Source organism: Amblyraja radiata, chromosome 34 (genome assembly GCF_010909765.2).
Source record: "Amblyraja radiata isolate CabotCenter1 chromosome 34, sAmbRad1.1.pri, whole genome shotgun sequence".
Lineage (NCBI taxonomy): Eukaryota > Metazoa > Chordata > Chondrichthyes > Rajiformes > Rajidae > Amblyraja > Amblyraja radiata.
Genome location: NC_045989.1, coordinates 8,827,001 through 8,847,022, shown reverse-complemented (window position 1 = coordinate 8,847,022; position 20,022 = coordinate 8,827,001). Strand labels below are relative to the sequence as shown.

Genomic DNA, 20,022 nt, shown 5'->3' with positions numbered 1-20,022 from the left:
AATAATTCTCTCATTTATGTTCACTTTTCTGGATCAGTTACTTTCCGGAATGCATTTATACAGTTATATTGTCAGGAAGCCTGCCAGCAAATTCCTATAAACAGCAATTAAACAGGCAACCAGTTAATCTGGTAGAACAGATAGGGGAAACATTTTCACCAAGACAACAGTGCAATCTCCTTAGTTTTGGCCGAACAGTGCCATGGGAATGGTAACAGACTTATTTTCCTTCTATGGTGGAACGACAAGCTAAACTATTAATACCAAGTTTGTTAATGAAAACACAAAAATGCAGCACGGATTAATCTTTGCACATTTTTCAGTTGGTTTACGCTCAGACAACAAAGAAGAGCAGATAAGGAACAAAAGGACTTGAAACGAAACAACCTTCACTTTGAAGACATAGTTGATACACCAGCAATTTCTAAACATATTACTTCTAGAAAATAGAGTTAAAATTCTCTACCTGAATGCGAAGTCAAATCTTTGAAGGCATCTGAAACTTTACCAAACATATTATACAAATAGCAGCTCCTGGACTTTGGACACAAATATTTAATTGGTCTCAAACAAATCACTCAAAATGTGCCTTTTGTTACCAACCTTCCCACATGGCGTAAACGACATGAATAGTTCAGTTACAACTATGATAACAAGGGGTTGTAGAATTCATAGCTTGATTCCCTGCCTCTCCCCTAAAGTTCAGAGACAGATTTTCAGTGGCACTTCTGTTGGTTGATTGAAGCCATGACTATAATTCTCAAATACAAAGAGCCAAACCCTGGAGAGCAGCTGTGCTCCGCTCAGCGATTTCCCAATGATGAAACATCAACAAATCGCCCGGGACTTGCACACCATGTTGGAACGCCCTGTGCCCACTAGCCAGCTAGTTCATGTAATGACTCCATTCTCTCCAGCTCACTGACATGGGTGGGCCCCATAACCTCCACACAGATGCCGTACCCTACACAAAGTGGATACATCCAGAGCCTGTGAACGTCCAGCCTTAAACAAAGATGATATCATCAGGAAACCAAACCATTTGCTACCCAGTTTTACATTGGCTCACATTAGCTGCTTCCATTTCGCATTTCGACCGCACCCTCAACCGACTGACATTTCCTGCAAGAATCCTTGGATGTAAACCAGAAGACCGATAACTTCACGATTCCATTTAATTATGATGAGAACAAAGCCCATTGCTGCAAATTGATGGGGGGGGGGGGGGGGAACCAACCTCACAATAATTAAAATGGCAAAAAAGTGGAATTGGACACTAACTCCACCCTTCCTGATCAACAGAACACAAACAGTGTGAAGCTTCAACTACAGTACAGGATGAGTGCTTTCTTGGGCGAGGAAGGCTCTCTGGGTTTCCAAGTGTGGTTAAATCACACTATTTATTTATTCATAAATTAAACTAGGTCAAGATCATCACAGTGTATCATACAACTTGAAGACTAAAATGGGAGTGGCTCGTGACACCATTTTTACAAGTTCATTGAATTTAGCGGAAAATAATAAATCACTAAGATCCACAGGCAATAAACAAGGTTAATATGGCAAGTTGGAGTTCACTACATGTAGAATGGGCTAAATGACTGTGACCAGAGATAGGGCTACACTCTGGGCCAAATCTTCCTCCTAATGATAATGCATTAACATCATTACCTCAGCCATAAAGTCATAGGGCAAGGAAACAGGCATTTTGGGCCAACTTGTCCATCACAACCAAGATGGCCAACTACGCTCTTGCCACCTGCTTAGCTTAGTTTAGAGATACAGAGAGCGGAAACAGGTCCATCGGCCCACTGAGTTCCGCGCCGATCAGCGTTCCCCGCACATTAACACTACCATGGGTGTCACATACTGGGGACGATTTGCACTTATACCAAGGATACAAACCCAAGCCAATTTACCTACAAACCTGTGCGTCTTCAGAGTGTGGGATGAAACCGAAGATTTTGGTGATAACCCACGCAGTCACGGGGAGAACGTACAAACTCTATACGGACAGCACTTGTAGTCGGGATCAAACGACCATCTCTGGTGCTGCAGGCATTGTAAGGCAGCAGCTCTACCACTGCGACACCGTGCCACCCTCTGCGGTATCCAAGTACCCAAAATGTACACCTTGCACTTATTTGCATTAAACTCCATCCGCCATTCCTTAGCCCATTTGCCCAGCCAACCAAGATCCTGGTGTCATTTCTGATAACCATCTTCACTGTCTACAATATCGCCCACTTTAGTGTCATCTACCAGTGACATGTAGGAGACCAGTGAATATATATCTATCAAGAACAGAAACAACTCTATTCGCCTGGCATAGGAATGAGCAGGCAGGTGGAAGCAGTGAACGAGACACCTTGATTGGTATTCAGTTCATTTGCATCTCCAAAACATGCTCTAATACAACCATAACGTTGACAAGCCCCCAACATCATCTGAGGGGTAAATGGTGAAGTTCCATGTCAATCAGAACCTCCTAGCCTCAGTCTTCACCTCCGCAAAGCAAAACTGATTGCAAAAATCAACATAATTTTGTAGAAAATGGACCTCAGCTGTTGACATAAACCTCGCTCAGAGTTCCTACACCAGGGTAAGAATGTTGGAATGGGTGCAATGGGCAAGTATCAGGGGTTCAGCAGCAGGATAGTGGCTACTGTGTAAATTCGCAAGCTGAGGTCTGGACCATTGCTCCAAAGATATGAGACTACAGTATATCCCACCGTGATAGCAGGGAATCTAAATTCAAGCAATTAAACACATTTGCTGATGGCAAAAAGCTATGTGGCTCACGAAAATCTTGCAAGTAGAATGTAACTACTGTGACTCCAGACCCACCAAGGCTGACTGAAGCTACTGGTTGTGGGGACATTCGGGATGAATAATAAATGCTGGCATTGCCAATGATGTCCACATGCCCTGAAAGAATAGGAAAGAAATGAGAGAAATAAAAGTAAATCAGATAAATTAGTGATGGGTTGTGCAACTCAGGAATGTTGGAGGATGACTTGAATCTGTGCAACGTTAAATTGACATTAGGATTAGTTTAGTTTGGAGATAGAGCGCGAAAACAGACCCTTCGGCCCACCGAGTCTGCACCGACCAGCAATCACCGTACACCAACACTATCCTACACACGAGGGGAAATTGACAACTTTTAGTGAAACCAATTAACCTACAAACCTGTTTGCCTTTGGAATGTGGGAAGAAACCGGAGCACCCAGAGAAAACCCACGTGATCACGTGGGGAACGTACAAAATCTGTACTGACAGCACCCATAGTTAGGATCGAACTCGGGGTCTCTGGCACTGTAAGGTAGCAGCTCTACCGCTGCGCCCAAAGGACACTAGAGACGCAACAATCCGTACTGTACTGGCATGTAGTCTAGTCCAACTCACTATAGTTGTTGCTGACAACAATATATAAAACAAGAAGGAACAGCCGCTGCTAAAGGAACTTCACTCTACCTTTGTGAGCAGATCCTCCGTCTCCACAGTCCTGCTACTGACTTGTCCATCGGAGTGACAGAGGGGTTCATCAGCCACGGGCATCGATGAACTGCACTCATCAGCCAATGATGCGTTAGATAACTGGCCACATTCTGAAATAAAATAAAATGTCAGCATTAAAATTCGTAATTCATTCCCATGTCTTCTTATTAATGTATTTTATTAATGACAGATGAAAATTACAGCCTGTGAGGCGAGCATTTGGAGAATAATGTGATTAGGAGAAAAATAGTGAAACAGGCAGCCACAGAACAAAATATTTTATGGAGTAACTCAGCAGGACAGGCAGCATCTCTGGAGAGAAGGAATGGGTGACGTTTTGGGTTGAGACCCTTCTTCAGACTGAACAGACTGTAGACCCGAAACATCACCCACTCCTTCCTTCCAGAGATGCTGCCTGTCCCGCTGAGTTACTCCAGCATTTTGTGTGTATTTTCAGTTTAAACCAGTATCTGCAGTTCCTTCCTAAACAAAATATTTTGTTCTGCATTTCACCCACTTTAATGCAAACATTTGAATCCTCACATCTAAACCATCAAAGAGAGACCAACAAAGCCGCCACAGTCCGTCACCAATAACTGGATTACTTCAGCACATCGAAGAGTGGCCCATTTTGGTCAATGTACTGTGAACACGATCAATGGGAAGCAAACATAAGCAGGTGCAATAAAACCAACAGAAGAATGAGTAAACAGGGCCTGCATTGATCCATGATGTCAGACATACAGCTGGTAGTAGGCCCTTTGGCCCACACCGATCAAGATGTCCATCTGAGCTAGTTTCATTTATTGCATTTGGCCCAACATCCTCGAAATGTTTCTCTCCATGAATCTGTCCAAATGTCTTTTTTAAATTGTACCTGCTTCCACATCTTCCCCTGGCAGCTCGTTCCATGTACCCGTCACCTCTGAATTGAAAATGTTGCCCCTCATCAAAACTCACGTTTGAATTTTTCTGCGCTCACCTTAAATTTATGCCCGAAAATTGTGGACCTCCCTGACACTGGAATAAGACTGTGACCATCCACCTTATCCATGCCTCCCATGCTTTTATGTAGCTCGACGTGGTCAAACCTCAACCTCTTCACTCCAGGGGAAAAGTCCCCAACTATCCAGCCTCTCATTGTTGCTCAAGCCCTTCAATCCCAATAAGAGCCTTGTGAATCTTTCCTGCACCCATTCCAGCTTAATGTCATCCTTCCTACAGTCCCATCTCCTGCACCCAATGTTCTGACTGATGTCAAACATTTTCTTCAACACCCTGTACACCCACGTAGTCACTTTCATGATACAATTTCCCTGCGCCCTGAGATCACACTGTTTGACGACACTCCCCAAAGCCCGACCATTTACTGTGCAAGTCCTGCCCTGGTTTAACTTACGACCCGCGCAATGTCAACGTTAAACGCTATCTTCTATTCCTTGGCTCACTTCATCTCGATCCTGTTACAATCTAAAGGGCCTGTCCCACTTTCATGACCTAATTCACGACCTTTTTTACTCGTGGCCATTTTTCATCAGGCTAGAAAAACGCCCCGACCTACTTGATGCCACGAGTACCTACGACTAGCATCACGACCTCCTACGACCTACCTACGACCTCGTGACGACATGCTGCGAGTATGAGTCAAGGGCAAACTCGGCAGAGGTCGTGAATTAGGTCGTGAAAGTGGGACAGGCCCTTTAGATAACCTTCTTCACTGTCACTGTGCCCACTGTCATACAAAATGTTAATATAGATGACAAGCAACAGTGATTAAAAACAATGCATTTGTGCGAAGGAGTCATTGACGAGCAAATGTTGCCCAAATGGGCAGAGGCATTGGATGAGGCATTCCACAGGGATCTGTGCTGGGACCTCCATTATTTGTTACATACATAAAAAACTTGGGCATCAATGTAGCTGCGTTTGGTGGGCAAGTTCCTGGCAGGGCTGCGGGCAGTGAAGAAGGTGATCAAAGTATACAGCGGGATATAGACTAGCTAACGAAATGGGTAGAGAAGTGGAAGGTGGAGTTTAATCCAAGCAAGTATGAGATGTTGCACTTTGGGAAGTTGAATGTAATGGGAAAGTATACCGTTAATGGCCAGGGGAGTGATGGAAGCAGATGTGGATGTGGCATTTAAGAGACCTTTAAATTGGCACATAGATTTGCAGGGAATGGAGGGATATGTATCATGTGCAGGTCGAGGAGATTAGTTTAATTGGGAATCATGTTTGGCACAGACATTGTGGGCTGATGGGGCTGTTCTTATGCTGTACTGTTCAGTGTTTATGTATGCTTTTAATCCAAACGATTTTTTCTTTCCGCAGATGCTGCCTGATGTAGTGAGTGTTTTCAGCATTTTGCCTGTGTGTTTTAGTATGTATTGCATTGTGTTCTGATCAATACTTCTCTTGAATTTAACACTTCTAAACTGATCACCGTAATGCCCGAGGAAGCTTGTTGTGCACAAACTGTGCTGTTATTCTGCGTTACGATACTGACTTTACTTCAAAAGCTTTGAAGCCATTTGAAGTGTCATGAATGATCTCAGAGGTGAAAGTCTTTCATTCCAATCGGAACTGGATTCTGTTTCAAGTCATAGAGAGAGCTCGGAAACAGGCCATTTCCAACAGTGTCTATTCCAACCATCAAGCCACCCACTTACACTAATTCTATACCAGTTCCCCCCCACATCACAGTAACTACCCCCATACACACTACTCGGTGACATATTAGGGACAGTCTACAGTGACCAATTAATCATTGACCTATCAACCCACATATCTTTGGGTTGTAAGAGGAAATCAGAGCACCCGGAGAAAACAAACAGTCACAAGGAGAAGGTGCAAATTCCACATGGACAGCACCCAAGGTCAGGAAGGAACCAGAGTCTCTGGAGCTGTGAGGCCATACAAAATGCACTACCATGAAATCCAAATTTACAGATTATTGAATGTATTTCCACGTTTGAATTCCACTCCAGGTTTTGCCAAGAATGTAGTTTATTAACTTACTGCTGGAGGCAGATTCCACACCATCTAACATTAAACCAAATGTCTACCTGCCTTTCCAAGTGGTGTAGCTGGACCTGAGAAGCTCCCATTATAGTCACAACATGAGAGCAGGCTGTTTTAGCACTTGGTTGTTAGTATGCTATCTATTATTATCGCTCTGATCTTTATACTGTATGCATAAATTTATAACTGCATTTACAACAATGACTTTATCAAGTGAGTGGCAACAAATCATTGGGGACACGGTGAGGATGCAATTAAATATTTCACAAGCCAACTTTGCAAAACAAATTGGATTTATTTTCACCACCCCGTGTGGAACTAGAAGCAGTACAAATGCAGCTCGCGGAGCTGTTGTTTGCCAAAGCAAAGGCGAGAATTATTGAACGACACAGTGTGCAGCATCGTGTGCAGAGGAAGGAGAGTTCTCTGCTGCTCGACACAAAACGCTGGAGTAACTCGGCGGGACGGGCAGCTGGAGAGAAGGAATGGGTGACGTTTCGGGTCGAGACCCTTCTTCAGACTGAAACGTCACCCATTCCTTCTCTCCAGTGAGGCTGCCTGTCCCGCTGAGTTACTTCAGCTTTTTGTGTCTATCTTCGGTTTAAACCAGCATCTGCAGTTAATTCCCACACATATGAGTTCTCTGCTGCGTCAGACTTCCCTCATTGCTTATGTGACGCACCACAGCCATGTTCTAATGCAATGATGGAGCTGTCCCTTGTTCAATTACAGAGGATTTCCTTGGTAAAAGTGTTGCAAATGACTGGCAGTGTGACCCTGGTGTTCCATTGTGCTCGTTTAGATAGTGAACTCATTGCCTGAAGGAAGAAGGCTAGCCTGCTGTGCGATACAACAGGAAACAAGAGTCTGAGTCAGATTTGAATGTGGCCAGGCGCGATTCTCAGTGGTTTAGTAACCGTAGGATGGTGACATTGGATGCCTTCTCCAGCGCTCCCCAAACCCAGGTAGGTGAATCAACATCAATATCTTTGATTCTGAAGTTCCCATCAAGGAACAGCGTCAGAATATGCCACAAGCAGATGGCTATATTTTCAAACAATTTCAAGTATCCCTAATGTTTAAAAAAATTACAATTCAAATCAAACCATCACAATAGCAAATTGTGATTATAGTCACTTCTTTATGGGTATCGAGTAGCTTAAAATATATTTAAAATGCCAGTTCCCAATAGATAAAAAATGCATAGATTATATTCAGTTTCCAAAATTATATTTTTATTCATCTTAAATAATTTATTTTTCCACATTAAAAAGTTGTTCAAAAAGTATTAGGTGAGGGAGGGAGTGGGAGGGGGGGTAAATAAATAAAAGGATTTTTTTTTTCTTCGCAATATATTTGGTGCAAATCAGGAATTCCAATAAAAGCAAACATTAACACCTACCAATTCAACAGGGGCGGGGGAGTGAAGGGATCCATTCGACAACTATGGGATGTGGGATCAATTCAATATACCTGGAATATTTACCTAAGCATGGCATTCCGAACTCAAATCATTCTGTGAAATAAATCCCTCCTCAGATCCCCACTAACCTTCTAGCCCTCACCTCACATCTATGCCGTCTTGTTTTAGACACTCCCCCCCCCCCTCACAACCTGTGGAAAGAAAAATAATCTCACATTCTACCTTAGCTATCCCCCAGAGACCCAGGTTCAATCCTGACTACGGGTGCTGCCTGTACGGAGTTCGTACATTCTCCCCATGACCTGCGTGGGTTTTCTCCAAGATCTTCGGTTTCCTCCCAGACTCCAAAGACGTACTGGTTTGTAGGCAAATCTAGGCTTGGTAAATGTAAAAATTGGTCCTTATGTATGTAGGATAGTGTTAATATGCGGGGATCGCTGCTCGGCGTGGACCCGTTGGGGCGAAGGGCCTGTTTCCGCGCTGTATGTCTAAACTAAACTAAACATGTACACGACTGATGAATTAGGGGTTACGATTTATATTACGTGAGCCAAGTTAACCATGATGCAATTTCGATCAGAAACTGGGCATCTAAAGAGCTACTTTGGAAATTGACAAGCAGAAAAAAAGCTGTCTTGAAAAAAAAAAGTATCGGTGTAAAAATACTGTTTCCATAAACAACATTGTCTCTCAATGTAGCTGCTAGTTTCACTGTGGGAAATTGACACACAATTGCTTCTATTGACACTTGTGAAATGATACTCTACTGAATAACGTAACAGCCTTTAGTATTTTTAGCTTGCAGTAACAAAAATAAGCTCACAGCTATTAAAAATACTTTTATTTTTGTAAAATCCCGCGGGGGAAAGAAAAATCACATCAGAAATTCACCAGTCCCTAAGCCCCTTTGCCCCATTGCAACAACTTTTTTTAATAACATGATTTTCTATAACAGGAAATTTCTTCGGAATGCACCTTTCGTATTATTGTGGAAATATCGGTACAGCAAAGAATAAAGTAAATCTGAGATGCAACTTTCAAATTAAAAAAGCTGGAGGGCAAGGACGATGTGATTCCAATTCTTTCAGTAATTTAGTTTAGTTTAGGGATACAGCACGGAAACAGGTCCTTCGGCCCACTGAGTCCATGCCGACCAACGATCCCCTAACAATAGCACTGTCATACACACTAGGGACAATTTACAATTTTTACCAAAGTCAAAGTAAGCTCCAATCCTGCACGTCTTTGGAGTGTGGGTGGAAACTGGAGCACCCGGGGAAAACCCACGCAGGTCACAGGGAGAACATACAAACTGCGTACAGACACTATCCGTAGTCAGTGTGTTCGCTCCATAGATGCTGCCTCACCCACTGAGTTTCTCCAGCATTTTTGTCCACCCGTAGTCAGGATCGAACCAGGGTCCCTGGCACCGTAAGGCAGGAACTCTACCGCTGTGCCACCGTGCCACCCCAAGTACGCAGTACAGTGCAGTGCTCAATGTGCGGAATTGAATTAATTTAGAGAAGGCATTGTTTTCAAAAGCAGTGACCTGCTGAGCATTCCTCAGTGGGCACAGAGGTCAAAATTGCTGCAAGTCACATACAGGGTTAGCTTGGAACCAAAGATCACTTTCTTCCCCCAAAATCAATTAATGAACCAGATGGAGTTTTTATGACAATGTGATAGTTTCCTAGTTATTATTACTAGACACAGCCTCTTCAATTCCACATTTAATTATTAGAATTAGTCATTTCTGAGCTGCTGGGGTGAGATATAGACTCAAGTACTTGGCTCAGTGCCTGCTCCTCTGCATACTAATCCAGTGTGATACTCCACCAAGGCAATTCTTTTTTCCAGTGCAGGTCTGAAGAAGGGTTCTGACCCAAGATGTGATCTATTCAGTTTCTCCAGAGATGCTGCCTGATCTGCTGAGTTACTCCACCATTTTGTGAAGATGATAACTACAGCATTGAAACACGCTCTTTGGCCCAATTCGTCCATGCCGACCAAATCGCCTGCCTGAGTAATCCCATTTGTCTGTAAAACAAGATACAAAGAGTTGGAGTAACCCAGTGGGTCAGGCAGCATCTCTGGAGAGCATTGACAGGTGATGTTTTGGGTCAGGACCATTCTTCAGTCCCTTCCTGAAACTTCACCTATCCATGTTCTCCAAAGATGCTGCCTGACCCGCTGAGCTACTCCAGCACTTTGTATCCATTTTTGTAAACCAGCATCTGCACCTCCTTGCTTCTACCATCTGCCTGTGTTTCGTCCATATCCCTCCAAACCTTTTCTTTCCGCGCCTTTTAAACATCGTAATTGTACCCACATCTGGCACAAGTCCGCCACCCTCTGTGTGAAGAAGTTGCCTCTAGTTCCCCTGTTAAAATAGATTACACCTGCCAACTCTACAGATCCTTGGCTGGCTGTCAGCTCAGCCCAACCAAGCAAGGGTTTGTCTGGCGACTTGAATGGGTGCAAAGATCGAGGGCATAACCAGCAGAGAAGGGACTTCCCCCATTGACTGACTGCACTGACTATTACTGATCATCTGCTTGACTCTCACATTGCTGTTTGGGTGAATCAGCTGCCCTGTTTCTCCATCATTAAACCAGCAAGTGTGTTATACAATGTCCCAGCCAGCTGTCCCGAGATGTGCTGAAGTTGTGGAAGACACGTGAGGAATGCACGACTTCCTTCTTGAAGCTCACTGAACTCACTCTTTGTACACATGACACGTTGAGCATTTCCAATCACTCGCTGATCATTGACACAAAAGAAATACGGTGATGAAAGTGGCAAATCTGAGATGCAATGTTCAAATTAAGTTGCAAAACATTAGTTTACTTTGGAGATGCAGTGTGGAAGCAGGCCCTTCACCCCACCGAGTCCTTGTCAACCAGTCATCACCCTGTACAGAAATATCTGTACAGTAAAGAATAAAGTAAATCTGAGATGCAACTTTCAAATTAAAAAGGAAGCTGGAGGGCGAAGAGGATGTGGTTCAAATTCTCTCAGTAGTTTAGTTTAATTTAATTTAGAGATACAGCAGGGAAACAGGCCCTTCTACCCACCGAGTCCGCATTGACCAGTGATCACCCTGTACACTAACACTATCCTACACACTAGTGACAATTTACAATTTTACCGAAGCCATTTAACCTACAAGCCTATACGTCTTTGGAGTGCGGGAGGAAACAGGAGCACCCGGAGAAACCCACATAGTCACAGGGAGAATGTACAAACTCCGTACAGACAGCACCCGTAGTCAGGATCGAACCTGGGTCTCTGGTGCTGTGAAGCAGCATCTCTGCAGCTGCGTGACTGTGCTGCCCCCTATAGGTTGGGAGAGTGGGGGAAGGGTTTGCAAATCAATTATAGAATGAATGCAAGGACGCTCTTCCATCAGTGTTCAACGTATGGAATGAAGATCAATGAACACAGAGAAGGCATTGTCTTCTGAAAGAAGGAAACAACTTTTGAAAGGGTACATGGAGGTTTTTTGGTGAATGATTGACCAGCCTCCACATCTCCGTCGATGTTGGAATATCGTAGTCTATCCAACTTAGCCTGCTCTATGCTGCAACATGTGTAACTGCTTGTCTGATGTTGTGTTCTCTGCAGTGTAATAATTATGAATCAGGAAGCTCCAATTAAAGAACTTGCCAGCACAGAAAATGTTCAGTCAGGTTCAAATTGCAGGTTTTCGCATTCAATGCTGTTGTGTACACCACAAAAGTGTGCATTAGTTTGCACTAAACAGAAATTATTTTTGCCAGGTGCAGCCCAGCTAAAAACTATAACTGCAGTTGTCATAACAAGACCCAAACACTGAATTCCACTGAGATTCGCTTCCATGAATAGAGCATATTTAGGGCTCTGTAAAGCTGTTGGTCTTATTAAATTTAAAGAGACAGTGTCTGCAGTGCAAGGTTTGTGGTGCGAATGACATTATGGTTTGGATTTACTTGTGATAACAAACATTTCGTTTCAGATAGACACAAAAAGCTGGAGTAACTCAGCGGGACAGGCAGCATCTCTGGAGAGAAGAAACGGGTAACATTTCGGGTTGAGACCATTCTTCAAACATTTCACTTTAGTTTAGTGATACAGCAGGAAAACAGGCCCTTTGGCCCATCGAGTCTGTGCGGATCAGCGATCCCCGTACACAAACACTGTCCTACACAGGAGGAGGAATTTACAATTTTTACCAAAACCAATTAACGTACAAACCTGTACGTCTTTGGAATGTGGGAGGAAACCGGAGCTCCCAGAGAAAACACACACGGTGTACAAACTCCGTACAGACGGCGTCCGTAGTCAGGATCAAACCCGGGTTCCTGGCACTGTAAGGCAGCGACCCTATCACTGCCCCACGTGCCGCCCCTAAATTTAATGAATTTCACATCCATCCAGTACTCGAGGATATAAGAGTAAGCAAGAATGACATTAATATAAAACCAATTGGGAAAAATAACAGGTCCATGGCGATGGCAAGAGATGGACTGAGTGTTCAGAGGTAAGGGTACGGTTGGTTCAGGAACCTGATAGTTGCAGGAAAATAGCTACTCCTGAATCTGGTGGTGTGGAACTTCCTGCCTGACTGTAGCACTGAGAAGTGGGCACAGCCTGGATGATGAAAATCCTTAAAGATAGATGTTGCCTTCCTCAATGTTCAAACAACTTTCAATGTTGGGGAGGGCAGTGTCCATGATGGTCCCGACTGTCCACCACTCTTTGTAGCCTCTTTCCTTCCAGTGTCAAGTTAAGACATGATGCCATGAGTCAGAATACATTCTACAGTATATCTGCAAACGTTTGTTAGTGTTCGGAGAATTGCTGAATCTCGGTAAACATCTAAGAAAGTAGAGGTGCTGATGCATCTTCTTCATCTAAGTGCTGGGCTCAGGACAGGACATCTGAGATGATACCTGCTAGGAATTTGAAGCTGCTCACTCTTTCCACCACCAATCCACCAAAGAAACTAGTGTGCAGTCGCACGATTTTTCTCTTCTGAAGTCAACGATTAGTTGCTTGGCCTTGTTGACCTTCAGCGAACAGTTGTCATACCAGCACCACTTAATCAGGTGTTCTTTCACTCTCCTCGATGCTGACTCATCACCACCAGTGATTTGGCCGCCCACTGTGGTGTCATTGGCGAATTTATAGATGGCATTGGAGCTGTTTGGCTACGTGGTCATGGGTATAAAGAGAGTAGATAAGGGGGCTGAGGATGCAACCTTGAAATGTTGCTATGTTGATGGTCAATGAGGAGGAGATGTTGTCACTGATCCACATTCATTGAGGTTTCTGGAGATGAGGAAATCAAGGATCCAGCTGCAAAGGGAGATACAGAGGCCCAGGGTGGACAGAACATGCTGGAGTATCTCTGGAGAGAAGGAATGGGTGATGTTTCGGGTCGAGACCCTTCTTCACTCACGTTTCGGGTCGAGACCCTTCTTCAGAGGCCCAGGTCTTGGAGCTCGGTGGTGAGTTTAAGATAGTGGCTAATGTCAAGCTGCAGTCAATGAACAACAGACTGATGTATGTCTTCCTGTTATCTAGTTGACCTGGAGCAGAGTGGAGAGCCAGTGAGATAACTGGTGACCGATAGGCAAATTCAAGCGGATCCAGGCTATTTTTGAGGCAAAAGTTGATACGCACAATAGCCAACCTCCAAGTACTTCATTATGATGAATATAACTGCTACCAGACGGTAATCATCGAGGCAGGTCATCGTGCTCTTCTTGGCCACTGGTAAAATAGAAGCCCTTTTGAAGCAGGTGGGAACCACAGACCGCAGAAGCGGGAGGTTGAAGATATCTTTGAATACTTCAGCCAGATGCTCTGATTACTCACTGGCACACCTCATTTTTAATTAGTTAAACAATGAGAAAGACTTTTTAAGCTTCCAAAGGTCAGACACTCCCTGGCACCTGCTATTAGTGTCCTTTGCCAGCACATGAGCAGAGCCAGATGGACGTTGCAAAGCCAACTATCCACACTGTGTAGCTCTATGCTCACAGATCGACACTGGCCCTGGTAAAGCAATGCCCCCCTCTTTAAAATTCTCAAATGCTTCTCAAAGGCCTCTCAAATTGCACTTATGAAATTCATCACTCCACGGTGCTGTAATTCGATTGTCCGCACAAACTTTGACTTTTGGACTTTGAATAATGGCGCCAAAAATGGAGGTGCCTGCGTGTGTAAGTTAATGTTCATAAGTGATAGGAGCAGAATTAGGCCATTCGGCCCATCAAGTCCACTCCGCCATTCAGTCATGGTGAATCCATCTTTCCCTCTCAACCCCATTCTCCTTTCTTATAATAATAATAATGGATGGGATTTATATAGCGCCTTTCTAATACTCAAGGCGCTTTACATCGCATTATTCATTCACTCCTCAGTCACACTCGGTGGTGGTAAGCTACTTCTGTAGCCATAACTCCCCATACTTCTCCCCATAACCCATGACACCCGCACTAATCAAGAATCAATTTTTAATTGAGATGTGCAGGGCAAGTTTTTTTTTTACATATAGAGTGGTGGATGCCTGGAATGCATTGCCACAGGTGTTGGTGGAGGCAGATGCGATAGAGGTGTTTAAGAGGCTTTTAGATAGGGACATGGAAGTGCAAGGAATATATGGATATGGATCATGTACAGGCAGATGAGATCAGGCTAACTTGGCATCATGTTTGGCACAAACAATGTGAGCTGAAGGGCCCATTCCTTTGCTGTACTCTTCTATGTTCTATGTTGCAGGAGGAGAAAGTATACCACCATTGTTGGTGTATCGGTATTTTCGTACTGATGTCTTGGTATTATCATCATGTATCGTCAAATTATACCATACACGAGTAGAATCAAGCTATACAGAAGTACAACAGCTGGTTCAAAGAGAAAATTAGCAGGATATAATATTACAACTAGATAGATAGATAGATAGATAAATACTTTATTAATCCCCTTATTCAGGGGAAATTCTGATGTCCTTGCAGCACACTAGTAAAAATACAACACAGTATTCATAAAGAAATTCAACATCAAAACATCCCCCCACAGTGATTCCCACTGTGGGGGAAGGCACAAAGTCCAGTCCCCATCCTCTTGTCCACCCATAGTCGGGCCTATTGAGGCCTCCACAGTCGCCGCCACGGCGCCCGATGTTCTCGCCGGGTGATGGTACTCCGGCGTCGGGAGAACCCCCAGCAGCTTGGGGTGCCAGGAACGGCCGCCTTCCCACCGGAGCCTGCGGCTTCCAAGCCAACAGACCGTGCCAGACGGAGCTCCGCACACTGGTGATCTCGGCGAGATGTAAGTTCAAACGTCGCAGCTGGCCGCTCCGCAGAACCGCGGCTCCACGATGTTTTCCTCGGCGGTACCAAGCATACTGGAGTCCCAGCGCGGCGACCCAGGAAAGGCATCGCCCGCTCCGCAATAGCGCTCCAGCGCTGCACTGCCGCCAAAGCCGATGTTCTGCGCCGCCGCCGCCAACGCCGACGTTCTGCGCCGCCGCCAAAGCCGATGTTCTGGCCAGGTCCCCTCAGGGAAACGTCGCTCCAAGACCCGCTGGTAGGCCGCGAGGACAGGTCGAAGACGCTGCTCGGAGGAAGGCAACCCCTCCGACCAGGTAGGGACTTAGAAAAGCAGTTTCCCCCTTCCCCCCCACCACCCCCCACACATAAAAGATTTAGACCCCCTGACTGTACACTTAACAAACTAAAAATAATAAAAAAGAAGGGGAAAAAACGGACAGCTGCAGGACTACAGAGAAAGTGCAGGTTAAATATAAGTGCAAGGACTGCAAAGAGGAAGGTTGGTAGATCAGGACTATCCCTTTAGCTCACGAGGCCATTCCGTAGTCGGATGACTGCAGGGAAGAAGCTGTTCCCGAATCTGGAGGTTTGTGGTTTCAAGCTCCCGTTTCTTCTGCCCCAAAGTACAGGCAGGAAGTGGGAATGACTGGGGTGAGTGGTCCTTGATTATATTGGCTGCTTTCAAGGCAGCGTGAAGTGTAAATGGAGTCGGCGGGGGGGGGGGGGGGAAAGGAGTGTGGAAGCCGGTTCTCGCGATGGACTGGGCAGCAAACGGGCAACGAATAGTTGCTACTTTTGTGCTATTAAATATTCACATCTATAATGTCTCCAGCTGCTGGGAGCAGAAATATTTTGATGAAGCAGCTTGGTCCAATTTTGACATTGCAGGAATCACGAGTTGAATGTGCGAGTCTGTAGCTCGTGGGCTGAACAGCGTGGGTGTGTGCCTGGCCCTCTGCCTGAGATGTGGATAACCTGGCTTCACAGCAGGATAGGGTGGGGATGGAGAGGGCCAGGCAACAACTGGAGGCCCAGGACTGGTGCCAGGGCCTGTTGCCAGCAGGGACAACTTTGGAAAAATACAGGGTTTTCCCCAACAGGCAGCCTCTAATCTATAATGTTTTGTAACCATTTTGTTGGTAAATGAACTAACATGGGAAGTCAGGGGTCAAACTGTGGAAGGTTGAACAGGGGGTTCTCTTGAGAAGAATAGGAGGGGAGAGAGGGCAGGGCCCGGGAGAGAGGGCCCGGGAGAGAGGGCAGGGCCTGGGAGAAAGACTCAGGGGAGTAAACAAATAACAAAGGGCATAAACATTACAATGTGAATCAATCCATACACAATATATTGGGGAATTAGTTCAGGATGCTTTGAATCTGCACACACAGTCTACATCATCAGTGGGGGTTTTCCCGGCTCAAGACCCTCTCCAAGTCCAGCGACAATGAGCCGTTATACTCTGGAGTTAAGTATAATGAGAAACTTAACATTCAAACATGGCTTTACAGCAGAGATGAATTCATGATGATTCCCCTGGGATAAAGGTCTAGAAATATATAGACTCTAAATAGGGGATTGGTTACTCTGGACTATGAAAAACATCTCCCTTCAGGAGGTTATAAATCTTTTCAATTCACTCTGCTAGAGAATTTTAGATACAAATCATTTTGTATATAAAACATCATATTGGGAGCAGATCTTCAAGTTACTCTCTGCAGAAACCCAACTTGGAATTTCAGTGTCACTGGGTCAAAGTCTGGGAATTATCGACCTAATGGCCATGCAAACGTACTTTCACCACAGGGACTGAAATGATTCCACATAATAGTTTACCCTCATCCTCTCATAGCCAACTGGGATGGGCCAACAATTGTGTACAGCTTCAACAAATAACACAAATCAATTAGCAACATGAATGTACATTGATTTAAACTTTACCCTTCGTTCTCTCCCAGACGGTATTTTCACCTCAATAAATCACATTAGAAATATTTAGATTTGATCATGAAATGGTAATTGTTGTATGAAAAATGAATGATTGTTACTGCAAAACAGCAGTGAGGCATGGGTCATGGAAATATGGATCTTTACAAGGGAAACTGGAGCCTGAATGTCGTACTGAATAAATATCCAATTAGTGAATTAAGAAAAATGAGAAACTTAACATTCAAACTTGGCTTTAAGTATAGATGAATTCAAGATGATTCCTCTGGGATAAAGGTCTATAAATGTACAGTATCTACATAAGGGATTGGTTACTCTGGATCATGAAGAACACCTTCTTTCAGGAGGTTATAAATCTTTTCAATTCACTCTGTTAGAGAATTTTAGATACAGATCATGTTGTATATAAAACATCATCTTGGGAGCAGATGCGGTGGATATGCAAGATTTGAAAGTTGGGGTTAAGATTTTTGCAAGAGGCAGATTGGGAAGAAGTGTAATCCAGAAAGCAGTGGGAGTCAGTAGATTTGTAGTAGTCTGAAGAAATGCCTTGACCCAAAACATCACCTATTCCTTCTCTCCAGAGATGCTGCCTGTCCCGCTGAGTTACTCCACATTTTTGTGTCTATCTTCAGTTTATCTGCAGTTCCTTTCTACACGGCTTGTAGTAAATGTCAGTCAATGGCCTGTCTCCTTTGATGGAGATAGAGCAATCAAGAAAAGGTAGTGAGTTGTCAGAGACAACCAGGTGAATGAGGGTAGGGTGGACAGAAGGTTAGTGGTGAAGTAAATAAAGCCCATGTGTTCTGCACGGTGACGGAGGCAAGGTGAAGACAAGAACTCTGGCTGCAAGACTGCAAATTATTTCACAAAAAAATACTGGAAATCCATTTATTCCTGCATGCGAATCAAGGAGCAAAATTTCCCAGAAAACCCCAAGAAATGCTTCAGAATGTACACTTAGAAGTATTGAAAATTTGCTAATAGAGCAATTCCATCTTTAACAAGACAAGGACAAACTTTCAAAGTCATAAAGCTATGCAGTATCGAAACCGGCCCCTCAGCCCAATTTGTCCATGCTGATCAAGTCACCCAACTGAGCGAGTCCCAGCATGCCGACACTAATTCATACAAAATGCCTTCTTCATCACCCTGTCTACCTGTGTCACCACTTTCATTCTCTGGTTGCTGGTTCAGGAACAGCTTCTTCCCAACAACCATCAGGCTATTAAACACCAACTAAACTTCAAACTACAAACTATCCTGGTTGCATTAGGGACTTGGCCTTTTGTTTTGAACTAATTTTTTAAATTAATTACTGAATTTCGTTTCATTGTTTGTCTTATAATGTTATCAATTGAGCACTATGTTTACAGACCTGTTTTACTGCTACAAGTAGGAATTGCATTGTTCCATTTCGGTACATGTCAATTAAACACTTGGCAATTGCCTTTCTAACGCAGCCACCATCAGGTCAAACGAGGCTGGATATAGTAGCGAGCCAGATCAGCAAAGTAACCCTGCTTGAACCCAACACAACTTGGGTCCCTTCAGCGTCAAGTAAGGTCGTCAGGCTCTACTTAATTTCTAAACTACTTTACTACTAAACTCTTCTGCAGTTTTAAAAGTAAAATCAGAGTGTTGCTGGGTCCAGCTAAAAGCATCAAAGATCCACATCACCCTGGCCACACACTCTTCCCACTACTACCACTGGGAAGGAGGTACAGGAGCCCAAGAACTGCTTCCTCCAGCTGGAAGAACAGCTTCTTCCCATCCACCATCAGGCTCTTGAATCACCCTAGACAACACCAACCACAACCCCACCTCCGCACCTAATTGCTCCATGTACAAAAATGACAGATCCATGGAAGAACATACAACTGGACGGTCTCCTCCAAATCACACGCTATCTTGTCTTGGGAGTACATGGTTGTTCCTTTATCATTCCTGATCCTAGAATCTTTATCTTCCAACAGCACTGTTGAAAGCAACATCATTAGAAGGTTGCAGAAGGTCAAGTAGGTAGATCATCACCATCGTGTCATGGGTAAGTGGGGATGGGCAGTAAACGTTGACCTTGCCAGCAAAGCCCAGTTTTCTGAAAAAGAGTAGGTCACAGTGGCACAGCAGCAGAGTTGCTGCCTTACAGCGAATGCAGCGCTGGAGACCCGGGTTCGATCCCGACTACGGGTGCTGTCTGTACGGAGTTTGTACGTTCTCCCGTGACCCGCGTGGGTTTTCTCCGAAACCTTCGGTTTCCTCCCACACTCCAAAGACGTACAGGTTTGTAGGTTAATTGGCTTGGTAAATGTAAGAATTGTCCCTCGTGGGTGTAGGATAGTGTTAATGTGTGGGGATCGCTGGTCGGCAAGATGGCCAACCAATGTAGCCCAGATCATCATGCCCAGGAGAAGTTAGGTACTCAAAGATGAACAAAGAAAAACGCACAAAACGGAACACTTGTGCTTCTCCTCCTGATGTCACCTGTAGCGCCAGCCGTTATAAACTGTGCTCCTAATTAAGATAATTGAATAACACCTCTGTCCTGAAAATAAATCTGGCTTTCCACGTGTTTTCTGTTTAAATGATCTGTAAATATTGGCACCAATCCAATCAAAGCAGAAAAGTTCTAATCCTTTGAGAATGGAATTTTTTCCTCAAACTTGGACCACACAAACCTTAAAATAACCTCAGGGAAATAAATCTGTAACAGTCTGTGTGATTTTACATGGATAAAAAGAGAATATTTATTTATAAAATATTTGTTGTCTGGGAACTGTGTAGATATCTTTCTACATCTGATGCTTGTTGCCTTA

At 44.2% G+C, this 20,022-nt stretch overlaps 1 protein-coding gene across 8 annotated transcripts in view; it reads right to left on the bottom strand.

Annotated features, from left to right (window-relative positions):
- Nucleotides 1–20,022, bottom strand: part of akap13 (A-kinase anchoring protein 13) — a 394,804-nt gene that overhangs the window by 117,593 nt on the left and 257,189 nt on the right. For 7 of the 8 annotated variants that reach the window (XM_033050598.1, XM_033050601.1, XM_033050600.1 and 4 more), the window contains one exon: nucleotides 3,478–3,611. In XM_033050598.1, coding sequence (XP_032906489.1) covers nucleotides 3,478–3,611 — 134 coding nt within the window. The remainder of the gene's footprint in view (nucleotides 1–3,477; nucleotides 3,612–20,022) is intronic. The other variant, XM_033050602.1, reaches the window with a different exon arrangement.